Here is a 14,923-nt window from a genome sequence, read left to right as displayed (position 1 = left end):
ATAACAAATAATTTGGCAGGAAATATAGTTTTACATTTATTTATAAAATATTTAATTTTTGCTGTTTTCTCGTCATTGTTTAACGAACAGTGCTTTTATTTCGTTTTTAATGTTTTTTATAACGTAACAATAAATAATTCTACTACAAACAATACATAATTTGAATATAAATAACAATATTTAAATCTGGTTTGCTAGCCTTATAGTAATTATATAAATATTAGGGTTTCGTATACCTTATGCTCGCTGTAGAAAGGTTTTTATACTACTTGTAGATAGTAAAACGTTGCGAAGACTTTTAAATGTATAGACGATGATTGTAGTTATATTTTAAGCTCGCAAAGGGTATGGTCGTGTAAAATAGGTTAAAGTTAAAATCTTTTTACTTTGGTTTTACGTGTTTTGCTAAAAGTTAGTGTGAAGTGTGAAAGGAAGCGCGTTCAGGAATCGCAATTTAAACAGAAATATCCACACTAGCGTTGGAAACAGGTTATCAGTGTATTTCGTTTATGATTATCATTGAAAAGTTTGGGTGTTATACTATGTCGCTAATTTATGAGTTCCAACTTTATACACATTTTGCGCATAAAGTTTTACTCCTTACTTGCCACATGTGTCAGGGATGTTTAAAATGCATTGATGCCGCTCATGTTATATAGACGCTTTACAACAGCTGTATCCGTACCTTGCATATATGCACAACATAGTTAAATGCATCACTTACCAAATGTGTGGCAAAGGGCGTTCTCGAAATTCCGATCGGGAACAAGGAACATCGTCACCGCTGATTGGTCAAGCGAAATAATCGCATTCTGGAACAAAATGCCAATGACGTCACATTGAGAAACTACGCTAAACTTTAGCGCCCACTGACGGATGTAAAATTTGGTTTCTTAAAGGTAGCAAAGTTTTAAGCTGAGTTGGAAATAAGAAATGAACTTCTAAAACATGTTTGTTTTTGCATATAGGGTAAGTTCTAATACTTTGTATCTTATACGCACTGCCTCGCTGTACTCTATCCATAGTGTAGATGTTTTTAACATTTTATTGTCAACTTCAATACATTTTATCATCTTCGCACATTCCGCACAATTTATACTGTCTGGATTACTCTGTCACTGACTGTATACTTATTCTTGATGACCAATTATTACACAGCCTGTAACCATTATACCTCGTGATGTCGGCAGTGGTTAGCGCGACTGCCTGTAGCTCACACCGAGTTCACACTGCAGCTACAGTGAGGCCTATGTGTTCATGCTCATGGGCAATCCACGTAGTTTCGTGTTAAAACGACAGTAGTTGCCACACTAGGATCAATTACACTGATCCACACATCTCGTGATTGCACATATTAGTTGGCACTGCTATTGCTGCAAGCATGATGTGTAAGTGAGTTTTAATCAATGGTTGATATTCATTTATTCTCCTATGGCAACCCTTGCACCTTGGGCTCGCACACCAGTAATAACGTATGCAGTAACTTATGTATGGCTACATTACATATGATTCAGCTACTTGCCGCCCAGCACATCCACGACAGTATTGAGACTCGAACCGACTACCGTCTGGTTACATTCCCAGCGCCTAGCGGTTGTCCTACATAGCCGTCCCATGTTAAACACCCTGAAAGTACCCTCCTGGTGGTATACTATTTAAGTATTGACGCCAGTTGTTTTACATATTGAAATATATAAATATTTATATAGAAAACTCTGATTTTTATACAAGAGACTAAATGACAATATCCTTTGGATTTACAATTACTTTGTAAGTTTATTTGCATTTGTATTATATACATGATACATATTATCAATACCTACAAACTATTGTAACAATTACAGCATGTTGACCAAAGGCAATACAGTAAGTGATTTTAAATCTAAGCTGCTGCAATAGATATGTATTTAAAAGTACCCATAGTTATAAACATGTTGTATAGCATAATAAAAGCAGTAGAAACTGTAAATACATAAAGTATTTATGAATTAAAAGCAACATTGAAGAATAATATCACAATATCAAACCAGTGCCTTTATAAAGGAATAATTCGAATGTATGTTCAACTTATAAACATTACAAATTAACAGTTAATTTACAAAATACAATATTTTTAAAATTTACATAATTCACTTTTTGAACTTTCAACGGCCTTTTTTAATTTTCCGTTTATCAAAATGCCTAAATTAAAACAAGACATATAGTTGCAACTTGCAATCACAGTTACACACAAACTATTCTATTTTTAATGAATATTGTTCTGTAATCTCGGTTTTAAAGCGTCAGTTAATATAATTGCGTCAGTTAATATGTCAGCAAAACAATAAAATGTCATAATTGGATTTCTAATTTTCATTGCAACAGCTACACAAGTATACAACACAAATGTTAACAATTAAGCTACATACAAAATATTGCTAGATATAGTTAGCATCTAAAAATAAAAAGTCAAATGCATGAAGGTTTTAAATCACAGACATACATATTGTAAATATGTTATTTGAAACTGAATTCGGTCTATATGGACAAGAGTAAGGAAGAAAATAATATAAGCTAAAAAAAGAAAATAATTGAACTTGTAAATTGAACTTAAATAAGAAAAACAATTAAAAAATAAAGTTGTATAAAACTTTTTAAATTTTTATTTCATATGAAAATTCAAAAGAAATAGTGAGAGCTATGCTACAGAATTACTACATACAAAAATAAATCATTTTCACCTACTGCTACATCAGATTAAAATTTGTTCTTTTTTGTCTTGTTTTTTTGTTTTTAACCATATTTTTTTAAGAGTTAAACTCTTTTGTAGCATGCAAGAAATATTACATATCGAATATTACTTCATCTTAAATATGTCAACACATAATACTGCTTCCAGTTGCTACTACGGTGTATATATTTTTGTTTCTTATAAATAACTAATAAGATAGGAAGGGTAGACACTTGCATCTTTGAACACAGCAAACATAGTTGGGTTGGCAACATTATCAACAACGCTATCATATGTGTGACTTGTACCAGGTTTATTTGGTGGCTCTTTAAGGTCACGATTACCTTTGGTATATTCTCCAGTCAACACAGACGCAACGAACATTATTTTTGTTAAACTTTTTCGCCCAGTCAGTGGGGTTTGCTTTGCATATCTATCAGAGTAACTTGAGGTGGTGGAAAAGTAAACGCCATTTCCAAGCATTGTGCCTGAAATCAAATACAGTATAATTTATTGGTATCTTTTTATTCTCCCGTAGCGGGGCAATGACACAACACCACAAATGTTCTATTTCAGACACCTCTTCCTGCTTGAAAGTTAACACATTGTGTGTGATTTTACATTATGGTAGACAATTTAGAATTCAGACAACCCATTATTGACAACTTTACAAGATTTTAGAAATTGTTTGTAACGTCTTCATTTCTACAACTGTTTTTCCCATAAAAATTTCTACAATGCGCGGAAAAGCAGACCATACAAAGTCTTACCATTCTTTCCAGCGTAACTTCTATTGAAACCTGTGTTCAATATTTGCTCGTAAACATCTAATGTCGTCCCGTGGAACAACTCTCTTTCCACTAGGTGGTCAGCAGTCACATGACTCCGTACCTCTTCACGCATGGCTGCATATTGGCGGTAAAGAACGGGTTTTTGTATTCTGTCAATCTAAGGATGTTAAAACATACATTTTAATAAAGTTTTTATCAAAAAATTGATACAGCATTTTCACCCATGTATTTCATTCACTTATTTATATACATGTAGCCTATTTATATATCTGGGGTCATTGCTCAGTAGTTAGGTGATTGCATAGTAACTGAAAGATTCCAGGTGCAATACTGCCCCAGCTGTGGACATGTGTGTCCTTGGGCAAGCCACTTAAAGTAATTGCTTCAAACCAGAGGTCACCAATAACTTGTAGCGCCCTGGATGTTCATGTTACATGAAGCTTACCTGCACAATCATCCCACCATTACTACTTGCATGGAACAACTTGCATATTCTTTTATATTCGTCACTTTCATCATTAAGTTTTGCTTTCAACAAACTTTCCCCTCCCATTGGAGCCCAGTGTTCTGGAAAATCCTTGTGGTCTGGAATTGGATAAGTTTATTTATATTTTTCTCTAGCATACCTTTTTACCAAGTTTTCATTAAACAAGGATTTTCTGATTTAACGCAAACATTAGTGAATCATATATACGACGTAATAGTTTTCAGCCTTATGGTAAAATGTAAAATAAAACTTACACAAACCTGTTGACATTTTTCTTATCTTTCCAACTGTTGAATTCATTTGAAACATTTTGTTTTGTTTATTGACGAAATGTGTGCCAGCTTTGGTTGGAACGCTCAACACTGACCCCTTTCAGTGATAAAATATTTGGTTAACAACGCCCAGTTTAACTTACATTTTTACACTTGCTTTAAAACTGCATTACATTCACTTAGCTTGAAATTTGTAAGAGGTTGTTAATGTTATATTACATTGTATCGTCTGTAGGGTGTAACGGTCATGCATTTTATCTAAAGCATTATTTCTTTCTTATTTCACAATCAGCGTGCTTTAACAACTGTTGTTTTACTGGTTCTACCCATCTTTTCGCTTTTGTCAATTCTCTTGTTCTTCGTTATCGTGGCCGAAGAGGCGAAATAAATTTCTTACTTTCATTCACAATTTATTTACAATCTCAATACTCAATTATGGCTTAAATACATTTTAAGTCTCACAATGTTATGACCAACTAACCTGAGCTCCTTGTTCAATCTTATACGACGCCATCTTTGGATAATTATTCCACTTTCCAGTATTGTCACAATATTGCCATTGGAATAGTTTGTACGATATGGTGGCAGTCTCCAATGATTTCAAGTAACCTACAACTTCCATCTTCACATCTTTGACTTTTTCACTCGTGCCTTCAATGTCAATGGTTTGTCTGTTAAAATAAAAATAGTTTAGGGAATTGAATAAATTGAATAAGGAGGTAAAACACTAACTCTTACACACCACTCTCAAATTAAAACATGAGTGTTGTATAGACCAAGACACACATGATGTGTTTATTTGATTCACAGCAATAATTAGTTTAAATAAAGTTGCACTAATCTACTTAAAGCACAAACTTGGCAACTTGAACAGTAATTTTAACATCTGGTATCTTTTCAGCAAAAGAATTGATTTCATTCAATTCAAGATGTGACAATTGGTTGAGATCATTTTGATGTAATTGTTCTGTTGTTATTTTGCCTTCAAGCAGCTTATCCAACCTTGCTTCACCCTGCAAGTAATAATGGTATTGTAAGATTGAATAAAACATGAGTTTTGCTTAAAACTTTGTGCGTGGTATACATGGCAGCCTGAATAAATATAACTTATTCATGCTTGCATGGAGTGGCAATGACAGTCGTAACAAGGGTGATCTGTTTCATTCACCTCACGCCCGCTACCAGTTACCACGTATGTAACTTTGTGAGTGATTGTTTTTTGTATTGCTAACTACTCATACAACACATTATTAACTGCTGGGTTGAAGCAATTGCTGCTTGTGTCTTGCCCAAGAAAACTTAAATCCACAATAGTGGCAGCTTCGAGGTTTGAACCTGGTATCCTCCAGCAACGCAGCATTTAATTTAAACAACGTTAATAGTCCTTAGTAGGATATGAGGTATTTGCCACAAACTCACCACGCGAATATTTTCATTAGTTTCCCCAGTAATCTTGACTTCAATAAACTCTACAATTTCCGCAACAGGATTGTCTGTAAAGTAATGTTGAAGACTTAATGGACAGACTAAGAACAACTGCAATAAAATCTAATACAAAATTATTAAGACACTTATTCGTAATTTCACAGACCCAGTGGTCAATAACGAGTTGTCTAAATTGTCAGCAAAAATGAGCGGTAACTCAAGTGAATACAATGTGTTATAATATAATGCAATTTTAGTCAAACAAAAACTCAGTTTCTACTTTTAAAAACGCGCCTAAAATACAAGAAACATACTTGAGACTTTTGACTCGATGATTGACAAACTTAGCGGAACTTCATTTTGGTTGAAATGAACCAAGCCAACTTTTCCAATACTTGTAGATGGATAGTTTGTTGAGAACTTAAGGATTCCTTCAACTATGCTTGTCACTACCATGTCTGGTGGTAACCCTCTTCCACCTGTTTATAACTCATGCTCACTGTCGAGTTATTACATGGGTGTCTTCTTATACACCAGACACACATGGTGTATTCATACAACTCATGCTAACTGTCGAGTTACAACATGGGTGTCTTCTTATACACCAGACACACATGGTGTATTCATACAACTCATGCTAACTGTCGAGTTACAACATGGGTGTCTTCTTATACACCAGACACACATGGTGTATTCATACACCTCATGCTCACTGTCGAGTTATAACATGGGTGTCTTCTTATACACCAGACACATATGGTGTATTCATACACCTCATGCTCACTGTCAAGCTATAACATGGGTGTCTTCTTATACACCAGACACACATGGTGTCTTCATACACCTCATGCTCACTGTCAAGTTATAACATGGGTGTTTTCTTATACACCAGACACACATGGTGTATTCATACACCTCATGCTCACTGTCGAGTTATAACATGGGTGTCTTCTTATACACCAGACACACATGGTGTATTCATACACCTCATGCTCACTGTCAAGCTATAACATGGGTGTCTTCTTATACACCAGACACACATGGTGTATTCATACACCTCATGCTCACTGTCAAGTTATAACATGGGTGTCTTCTTATACACCAGACACACATGGTGTATTCATACATTTTATGCTCACCGTCAAGTTATAACATGGGTGTTTTCTTATACACCAGACACACATGGTGTATTCATACACCTCATGCTCACTGTCGAGTTATAACATGGGTGTCTTCTTATACACCAGACACACATGGTGTATTCATACACCTCATGCTCACTGTCAAGTTATAACATGGGTGTCTTCTTATACACCAGACACACATGGTGTATTCATACACCTCATGCTCACTGTCAAGTTATAACATGGGTGTTTTCTTATACACCAGACACACATGGTGCATTCATACACCTCATGCTCACTGTCAAACCAACCAGTGCCAAGGCTTGGAAAAGCAACTGAAGACACTCCAAGCTTATGCCCTCTTCTCAAAATTTTGAAAACTGCAAGTTCAAGATCTGGTTGGTGAGATGGCACCACCAAGTGACAGATGTATTTGCATGGTAGTTGACCACCAGATGTCACTCGGTAGTTCTTGGACGAAACTATCGGGTTAAGGCATTCCTGGGCAACCTGTTGTCCCCCTGCTGCTATTATTGCCCTGGATAATTCTCCTATAGTTGGAAGTATTTGTTACACTTCTGTTTCATAGATTATTTAGTTTTTAGTTTTATAGTGAAGCGTCTTGTCCAATTTTCCTAAACTAGATTTTACTTCTAGCGTGAACGACAATCACTTTGTTGCTAATTCCTTTCTCTTTGTTGCTTAAAATAATTTAATCTTTACTACTATATTCAAAGAAATAAACTAAATACGTTACATCATGTTCAGATTATTGAAATTACCTTTATTTAACTCGTAGTTAGTTGGAGCACTATTCACTACCATGTCACAAACATGCTTTGTGATGTCACCAGACATTGCAGCAACCTCAATACCGCCAAACTTTTGAATGGAACTAACCTATAAATGTTAATGAGACAAAGTTTAGTTATAAAAACAGGTTATCGTGTGTCTTGTCTTGACATACACTATTTCAGATAGCCTTAAACTTACTTAAAACATATCACTCAAAACAAAATCATAAAACTAACAACCAAATAATTATTGCACCAATTACGATGAAATTTACAAAATAATTCATAAAAATAAAATTAAAGGCTCAACAATGCCTACTTGTGGTTGAACTTGAACTGTGGCCGAACATTTGATCCAAGATATTCCAACTTTAGCTTTTGCCCCAACCGATTTCAGCATTGTCTTTGCATTGGGACTTTGGAAGTAATGAACACAACCGTGCTTTTTATAAACTTTGGTTTTTATTTTAATTTGTTTTTCTAATAATTTCATTCGCTTGACCACTGTTAAAAAAAAAGTCAATTTGCTTTTAAACAAAAGTCATTTCTGCTTATCCACACACTGCAATAGCTTCAGCAACTTGACTGTGGGCATGGGAGTGGCAACCATGGATAAGTCACTTAAGTTCCCACCTACTACGATATAAAAAACTAAACAATACAAACTACCCACCCAATGTGACATCATCAACCATCCCTTTCACTTGAATCTGATCTCTTATTTCTTGAATCACAACTTTGCTTTTCATGGAACTATCCCAAACATTCATTACAAAATCACGTGCATGTTTTGTGAGCATGATTTCGTGTGAACATTGCTGCAGTTGGGCAAGATCAGACTCAATTTTGCTCTTCCATGCCAAAACCAAAGATTTTTCGCCGGTAATTTGCACATATTCCTGTTAAAGCAATATAGCTGTAATAGATTCCTACAAGCCACATTGTAAAAGTGTAGTACATTACACATGGACCATGGTGTTTTCATTCACCTAATGCTCACTGTCAAGTTATAACATGGGTGTCTTCTTATACACCAGACACACATGGAGTATTCATACACCTCATGCTCACTGTCAAGTTATAACATGGGTGTCTTCTTATACACCAGACACACATGGTGTATTCATACACCTCATGCTCACTGTCAAGTTATAACATGGGTGTCTTCTTATACACCAGACACACATGGTGTATTCATACACCTCATGCTCACTGTCAAGTTATAACATGGTTGTCTTCTTATACACCAAACACAAACGAACCTTTTTAAAGATGACCAACAGTAACTTTCCGTTAATTCTCAATTTTCCAAAGTGTTGAATTTCTTTCATTTGTTGCAACTTCTCCAAATTTTGATCCACTAACTCGCAAGTCACTATCTTGTCCTTAATGACATCACAATACTGATTGAAGATAGATTGTGACTTGGCAATAATGTGAAGCTCGCCATCGGGAAGAGAAAATGTGGCTGTGGAGAATATATATTCCTCAGTCACCACTGAGTTGGAGCAATTTCTGTTAATGGTTGTTTGCAAGAAGTCACGCCTCAAACCTATAACCTCCGGGCTGGTGTCAGACATGCTTACTATTAACTATTGTTCCATAGTGCTGTATATAACCAATCGAACTTTTCATATAAACTGTTGCAGCTGCAGCTAGACATAATATAAAAAATAAAGCATTCTAAGCAATCATCTGTGTACTAACACAGGGAGTTGCATCAGATTGTGGACTGCATTTTCCAGAGGAGTTTTATTACATTTGTTAGTTAATGTAGAAGTCAAACCTTTAAGATCACTTTGTAATAATTGTAACAAGTTTTCTTCAAGATTTGAATCTTCCAGTTGAAGAACACCAGCAAGGAATGATTTGATTTCTGTGGAAAACTCGGGTGTTTCTTCATGGAGGTTCTAAAGATTGTGGATTTGTAAAAAAACATGAGTTAAAACATGAACAATTTTGCTTCAGTATGTTTGACAACTAGTTTTACAATGGCCAGCAAAATAATGACTTTGAATTGGTTGCAATAAATTATATTGTACCGACACTTAAGTATTTTCGAAAAGAAGTTTTACAAAGTGCCAACAAGATAATAACCTTGAATTGGTTGTACACTTTTCACAGGTGTTCATATAAGTTAAGTTGTATTTGACTGACACTTCAGTATTTTTGACAGCCAGTTTTACAAAGTGTCAACAAAACAATAACCTTGAATTGGTTGCATCACTTTTCACAGGTGTTTATATTAGATTACACCCCACTCTTACCTGCACCATTCTCTTCAAGTGACATGTCGCTTCTTCAACTTTATGGGAAGGCCCACAATACTCAAGTGAAGATATTGGATCTTGTAGGCTTATTTCAACATCTCCACACAAACGTTGAACATCTTCATATAAACCGCATGCTATGATCGCTCTGCAGGTGGTAAAACATGCAATGCTCATAATGTTCCCTTGTATAACACATTAAAAGTCAATGATGTACATGCAATACAAAACTTTTAACACAAATATAACAACTGGTATTTGTTTTAATATTCAAATGTTTTAGCTGAAAATACCAAAAAGTTAAACTGAAGATAAAATAAAAGGTTTATTCGCAAATTGTCAAAAGTTAAAATATATAAAATTGGCAGATTACTCGCAATAGGTCACACATGTAGAAGCTTACCTGTAAACAAAATGTGGGAATCTTTCTGTCTTCGTTTCAAAATCTGCAGCTTTATTTATTTGTTTAACTTTCATCTCCACTTCTTCCTTAATTCCAGATAATGTGATATCTATCTTGTTATTATTTTCACGCTCCTGCATATAAACGTCACCGCCTCTCTCGTATTGAAGGATGGCCGGAAGTCGAGCTTTAATAGATTTTACTTTGTCTTTTTCAAGTCTAAAGAACATTAAGATGATGTCTGTGTATATGGTCAAATCAAATAGTAAAAAAAATTAATTGTTTGCTAAACATGGTGTAATACCACAATGGTTAGAATGCTTGCCTTTTGACCAAGGAATACGGGTTCGAAGCTCAATGCTGTTACCCTTGTAGGCGTCAGTGTTGGTAGCAACAAGTATGTGGCAAGACACATAACGGCAATTGCTACAACCCACTGCTCACTAATGGGTTGTCCAAATTGTCAGCCATACAAAAGAAAATTCACCCAACAATCTTAGTAATTTTGACTTTGCCTTACTTGACAACTTTGGATGAGAAATGGCTAAAGAACTCCGTAAGTTCTACATTTGCCTGGTTTTCTGCCTCCTGTAATGTATAGATTTGTTATAGACTGACAGTAAGCATGAGGTATATGAATACAACATGTGTGTCTGACGGTTTTATGCATAAGTGAGCATAATGTGTACGAATATGATGTAGCTTACCTCTTCAAGTGGTGTAACTTTAATGGTGATCTTTGATTCCTTAATAACGACTTTCACTTTGTAACCATCATCACTTAAGCTCTCCAGTTCTTCTTTATATTTTGAAGAATACCCCACAAACCTAAGAACTTGCTTGTCTTTCACGTTAAAGTCAAACGAACTGTTATGTTCGGGAACACTTTGGGGTTGGACAACACTGAAACTAATGATTTTTTACTCTTTTTGAACAAGAAAATACATGGGGAACACTGGTGTAAATACATTTTGAGTCACCGGTAGCAAACAGTGGGGCAACACTGGTATAAAAAAGTAGAAAAACATAGGTGAAAAAAGTAGGGGGCATTGGAATAAAAGGGAACATTGAGGAAAGAGTTTTGAAAACACTGAACAAAAACTAGTAAATAAGAATATTCTAATCGCATACCTTTGCGAATTGGCAGGCATAACAGCATTTAACCCTTGAATGAAATCCATAACAACTTGTTTTAGTCCAGTTGCGATAACTGTTCCAGTATCTTCATAAACTTGAACAAAAAGTCCTGGGGTTTTTTGATCGAAAAACGGTCGATTTAATTTTTTTTGTTGTTTTAAAATCTCAACATCAAAAACTTTTTTTACTGTGAGGAAATTAGAGAAAAATTTGTCCAGAATTTGGCGTAGATTTCCTTCAAATTTTCCATCCTTTCTTTGCTGTATAGGATATATGTATAGTGTTAGTTTATAACACTTGTGAAGGCAACAGTCATAACACTTCGAACCAGAGGATACTGGGTTCAGGGCTAGGCGCTGCTACAGTGGGCGCATCAATCTTTCAGCAAGACAATTAGCGACAATTGTTCTAACCCGCTGGTCCTTCTGTGTTGTCAAAATTGTTGGCCATGCAAAAACAATCACCCTCAAAGTTACTTACGGGGTAAATCCTAAGCAGACATGAGGTGTGTGAAATAGAACACCAATGTTATAATTGGTGGTTTGTTACCGCTGTCCTGCTGCCCTATGCGAGAATAAATGAGTTACATTTATACCGATTGTACCTGTTTTGTTGGGTTGCCTTTGGATCGCACAAGAAAGTAAACAGCTTTGTCATCCTTGATTGATTCAACAGTTGCCATATTTTGATTCATAAGCAAGTTTAAATCATTCAGAAAACGCTTTTCTTTCCTTACAAACTGAATGATGGATTTCTCTTGGTCGTATTTAAACTCGAGAAGTCTGAAATGTAAAACAGAATATGAACTGAATAGCCTATTGCCATCTTAAGTAACATTATATATTATACTTATATTTCTTGGTTTGAATGAGCTTACAAGTTACCAGAATGTGACTAAGTGAATGATTGATTTCTTTAATATTGTTTTGATGTATGGCGGACAATTTGGCAGTTATCATACTCGCAAAGTTACATATGTGATTACTCGTTAGTGAGCACGAGGTGTATAAAACAGAACACTCATGTTATAACGACTGTTGTTGCCCGCCATGCGAGGATAAATAAGTTACATACGTGGTAACATGAAAGTGGGCATGGGGTGTATGAAACAGAACACCCGTGTTATAACGACTGCCTGCCACATGAGATCCACAAGCGAGATATATTCTTGCAATACAATTACTCACCCATGCTGTTGTTTTGTTGATGAAGGACTTTGTGTTGATGAACGTATCTCAGCTTCCCTTCCTTTCATTGCTTTCTTAATCTGTTTCATTCTATGCTGAACAGCACCGGACAACCCAGTAATCCTCACATATCCAGTATCAACAAAATATTTGAGATGACTGGATTTGTCACTTGGACTCGCTTCAAATATTTGAGGCTGCTTTTGCAATGCCTGTTTTAAGTCATTTATGGGAAATTTCTCATTTTCATCCGAAAATTGGTCAAAGAACTCGTCCACTGCTTCCTCTACTTCATTATATGAACATGGCTGTAATTTAAATTCAAGATTTAGTCGTTAACGTGGCTCAGTGGTTGGTTGCTTGCATTGTTACCGAAAGGTACTGGGTTCAATGCTCGATACTGATAGCTGTATGTGCCTTCAGGACATTAAGCAGATAATGGTTCTTGTCACTAATGTTTAAATTGCCAGTAATACAATAAAAACAATCGCCCACAAAGTTACAAACAAGAAAACTCCAAAGCAGACATGAGGTGTATGAAACATAACACCTGTGAGGATAAAGTAAATTACATTCCTTCAATAGATAAAATTTCCACCTGATGACAAGTAACTTCCACTTTAACAACTTTCCCTTCTTTAATAACATTTGCATCTCCATATTCTTGTAAAGCTCGTTTCATTTGAGCAATATGTACTTTAGACTTATGGACATATATCAAAACTGCTGTGGGTATTGAGTCAAATGCAAACTTATTCCCTCCACTGCTGTATCTTGTTCTTTGTTTGAACCTGTGTGAACACAAGACAATGGAATGTTAAAATTGTCCGGCACCGTAGCACAGTTGTTTAGCGCGCCTGTCTCTAACCCAGAGGTAATGGGTTCAAGGCTCGTCGTTGCTATCATTGTGGGCGTATGTGTCCTTGGGGAAGACACTTAACGACAATTGCTCCAACCCATTGGTCACTAATAGGTTGTCCAGATTATCAGCCACACATAACAAAAAATGAAAATCCAGAAAAAAATAATAATCACCCACAAAGTAACATGGTAACTTGTAAGCTGGCACGAGGTGTATGAACACCCTTGTTATAACGACTGCTGTTTTTCGGCCACGCGAGGATAAAGTTACATTCATAATCTTATGCTCTCTTTCTCTTACAAGCTACTATGTATGTAACTTTGTGGGTGATCGTTATTTTGTGGATGATAATCTATACAACCAATAAGGGGCAACTGGGCTTAAACAGTGGCTGTTAAGTGTATTGCCTAAACACACATTTGTCCACAATGAAGAAATACGTCAATTGCTTCTAACATAAAACTTACTCTGACACATCTTGGTCATTAAGTGAGGGATTTCTCATTCTTTGTCCGGGTTTGACATTCGGTACATATTTCTTGCCACGGTAAGACACAACAAGATCTGCCCCTCGCAAAGCATAGCAATCTAAAATATGAATAATATTTAATTTGTTATAAAATTAGAACATGCGGTTTGGTCATTTATATCCTCGTGGGTGGAAACTTGAGTGGCTTATCCATTGTTGCCACTCCCATGCCCACAGTCGAGTTGCTGAAGCTATTACAGCGTGTGGATAAGCAGACATGACTTTTGGTTGGTTTGGTCATTTATATCCTCATGGGTGGGAACTAGAGTGACTTATCCATGGTTGCCACTCCCATGCCCACAGTCGAGTTCAAACTACTAGTATCACTGTATAAAACATCACAACTTACATTTATTATCAGTAACAGCAACCACATAACTTCCCCCTAGCTGTTCGATCTTTACAACATTAGTTGGGCCAATTGTTTGGTCAATACAATTCCTTAACGACTTTTCAACATGGTCATTCACTGGCAGTCCCGTTACAATAACAGTTGGGAAAGTTTTTGCATTTGCAGACGCCATTATAACATTACAGATTTATTCAGTAAGAAAAGAATTCACTTTATTTTGTCACTTTAGTTGCACTAAATGAAAAGAACAGTTAACAAAACAAGACATTAAATTAATACTTTATTGTCTAAATTAAAGAAAAGTTGGCATAAAATATAACTAGAAATTAAGACACATGTTTTATCAAATGCTGAATTAAAACTGACATTAAAACTAACATTATCAAAATAAAGGTAATACACATTATTCAGCGAACTAAAGATTAAAACATCTTAACCACTGTCGCGAATTACTCGTTACTAGGGTGTCCGTTACTAACAAATCAACGTACGTACGCTTACATACACCTGAATCAAATACTTGGTCTTTTATGTACTATACACATACCGCGTTCTTATGTTTATAGTTCCTAACATAATA

General features: G+C 35.5%; 1 protein-coding gene across 4 annotated transcripts; it reads right to left on the bottom strand.

Moving 5' to 3' along the window:
• Positions 1–1,749: 1,749 nt before the first annotated feature.
• LOC149730551 (uncharacterized) lies at positions 1,750–14,606 on the bottom strand. 4 transcript variants are annotated; one of them, XM_089884641.1, is made up of 24 exons: positions 14,341–14,606; positions 13,930–14,050; positions 13,199–13,391; positions 12,601–12,908; positions 12,018–12,195; positions 11,408–11,673; positions 10,984–11,179; positions 10,797–10,864; positions 10,277–10,495; positions 9,871–10,021; positions 9,390–9,513; positions 8,866–9,071; positions 8,277–8,502; positions 7,923–8,107; positions 7,592–7,709; positions 7,121–7,360; positions 6,000–6,164; positions 5,680–5,753; positions 5,119–5,273; positions 4,742–4,931; positions 4,249–4,357; positions 3,947–4,086; positions 3,481–3,658; positions 1,750–3,198 (listed from the first exon to the last, which is right to left on the bottom strand). In XM_089884641.1, exons 1-24 carry the CDS (start codon positions 14,513–14,515, stop codon positions 2,909–2,911), a joined length of 4,275 nt encoding a protein of 1,424 aa, XP_089740767.1. In that variant the 5' UTR covers positions 14,516–14,606; the 3' UTR covers positions 1,750–2,908. The 4 variants fall into 4 exon arrangements, with proteins under 4 accessions (XP_089740767.1, XP_089740764.1, XP_089740766.1 ...); XM_089884638.1 differs by having other exon boundaries at positions 4,243–4,357; positions 10,984–11,185; positions 14,341–14,602; XM_089884640.1 differs by having other exon boundaries at positions 4,243–4,357; positions 14,341–14,602.
• Between the last annotated feature and the right edge of the window lie 317 nt (positions 14,607–14,923).

This window comes from Ciona robusta, chromosome 9 (assembly GCF_009617815.1).
Source record: "Ciona robusta chromosome 9, ASM961781v2".
NCBI classification, from domain to species: Eukaryota; Metazoa; Chordata; class Ascidiacea; order Phlebobranchia; family Cionidae; genus Ciona; species Ciona robusta.
Note: the sequence above shows the minus strand (reverse complement) of the source record. Positions and strands in the feature narration are given on the sequence as shown.

What these genes read in the sequence shown, in the direction of transcription:
- LOC149730551 (XM_089884638.1), bottom strand. Translation starts at nt 14,515, where the DNA reads ATGGCGTCTGCAAATGCAAAAACTTTCCCAACTGTTATTGTAACGGGA. An exon ending in ATGGTGGGATGATTGTGCAG is followed by an intron (nt 3,659 to 3,946) that starts GTAAGCTTCATG and finishes TAACATCCTTAG; the next exon opens with ATTGACAGAATACAAAAACC. An exon ending in AAGTTACGCTGGAAAGAATG is followed by an intron (nt 3,199 to 3,480) that starts GTAAGACTTTGT and finishes ATTTGATTTCAG; the next exon opens with GCACAATGCTTGGAAATGGC.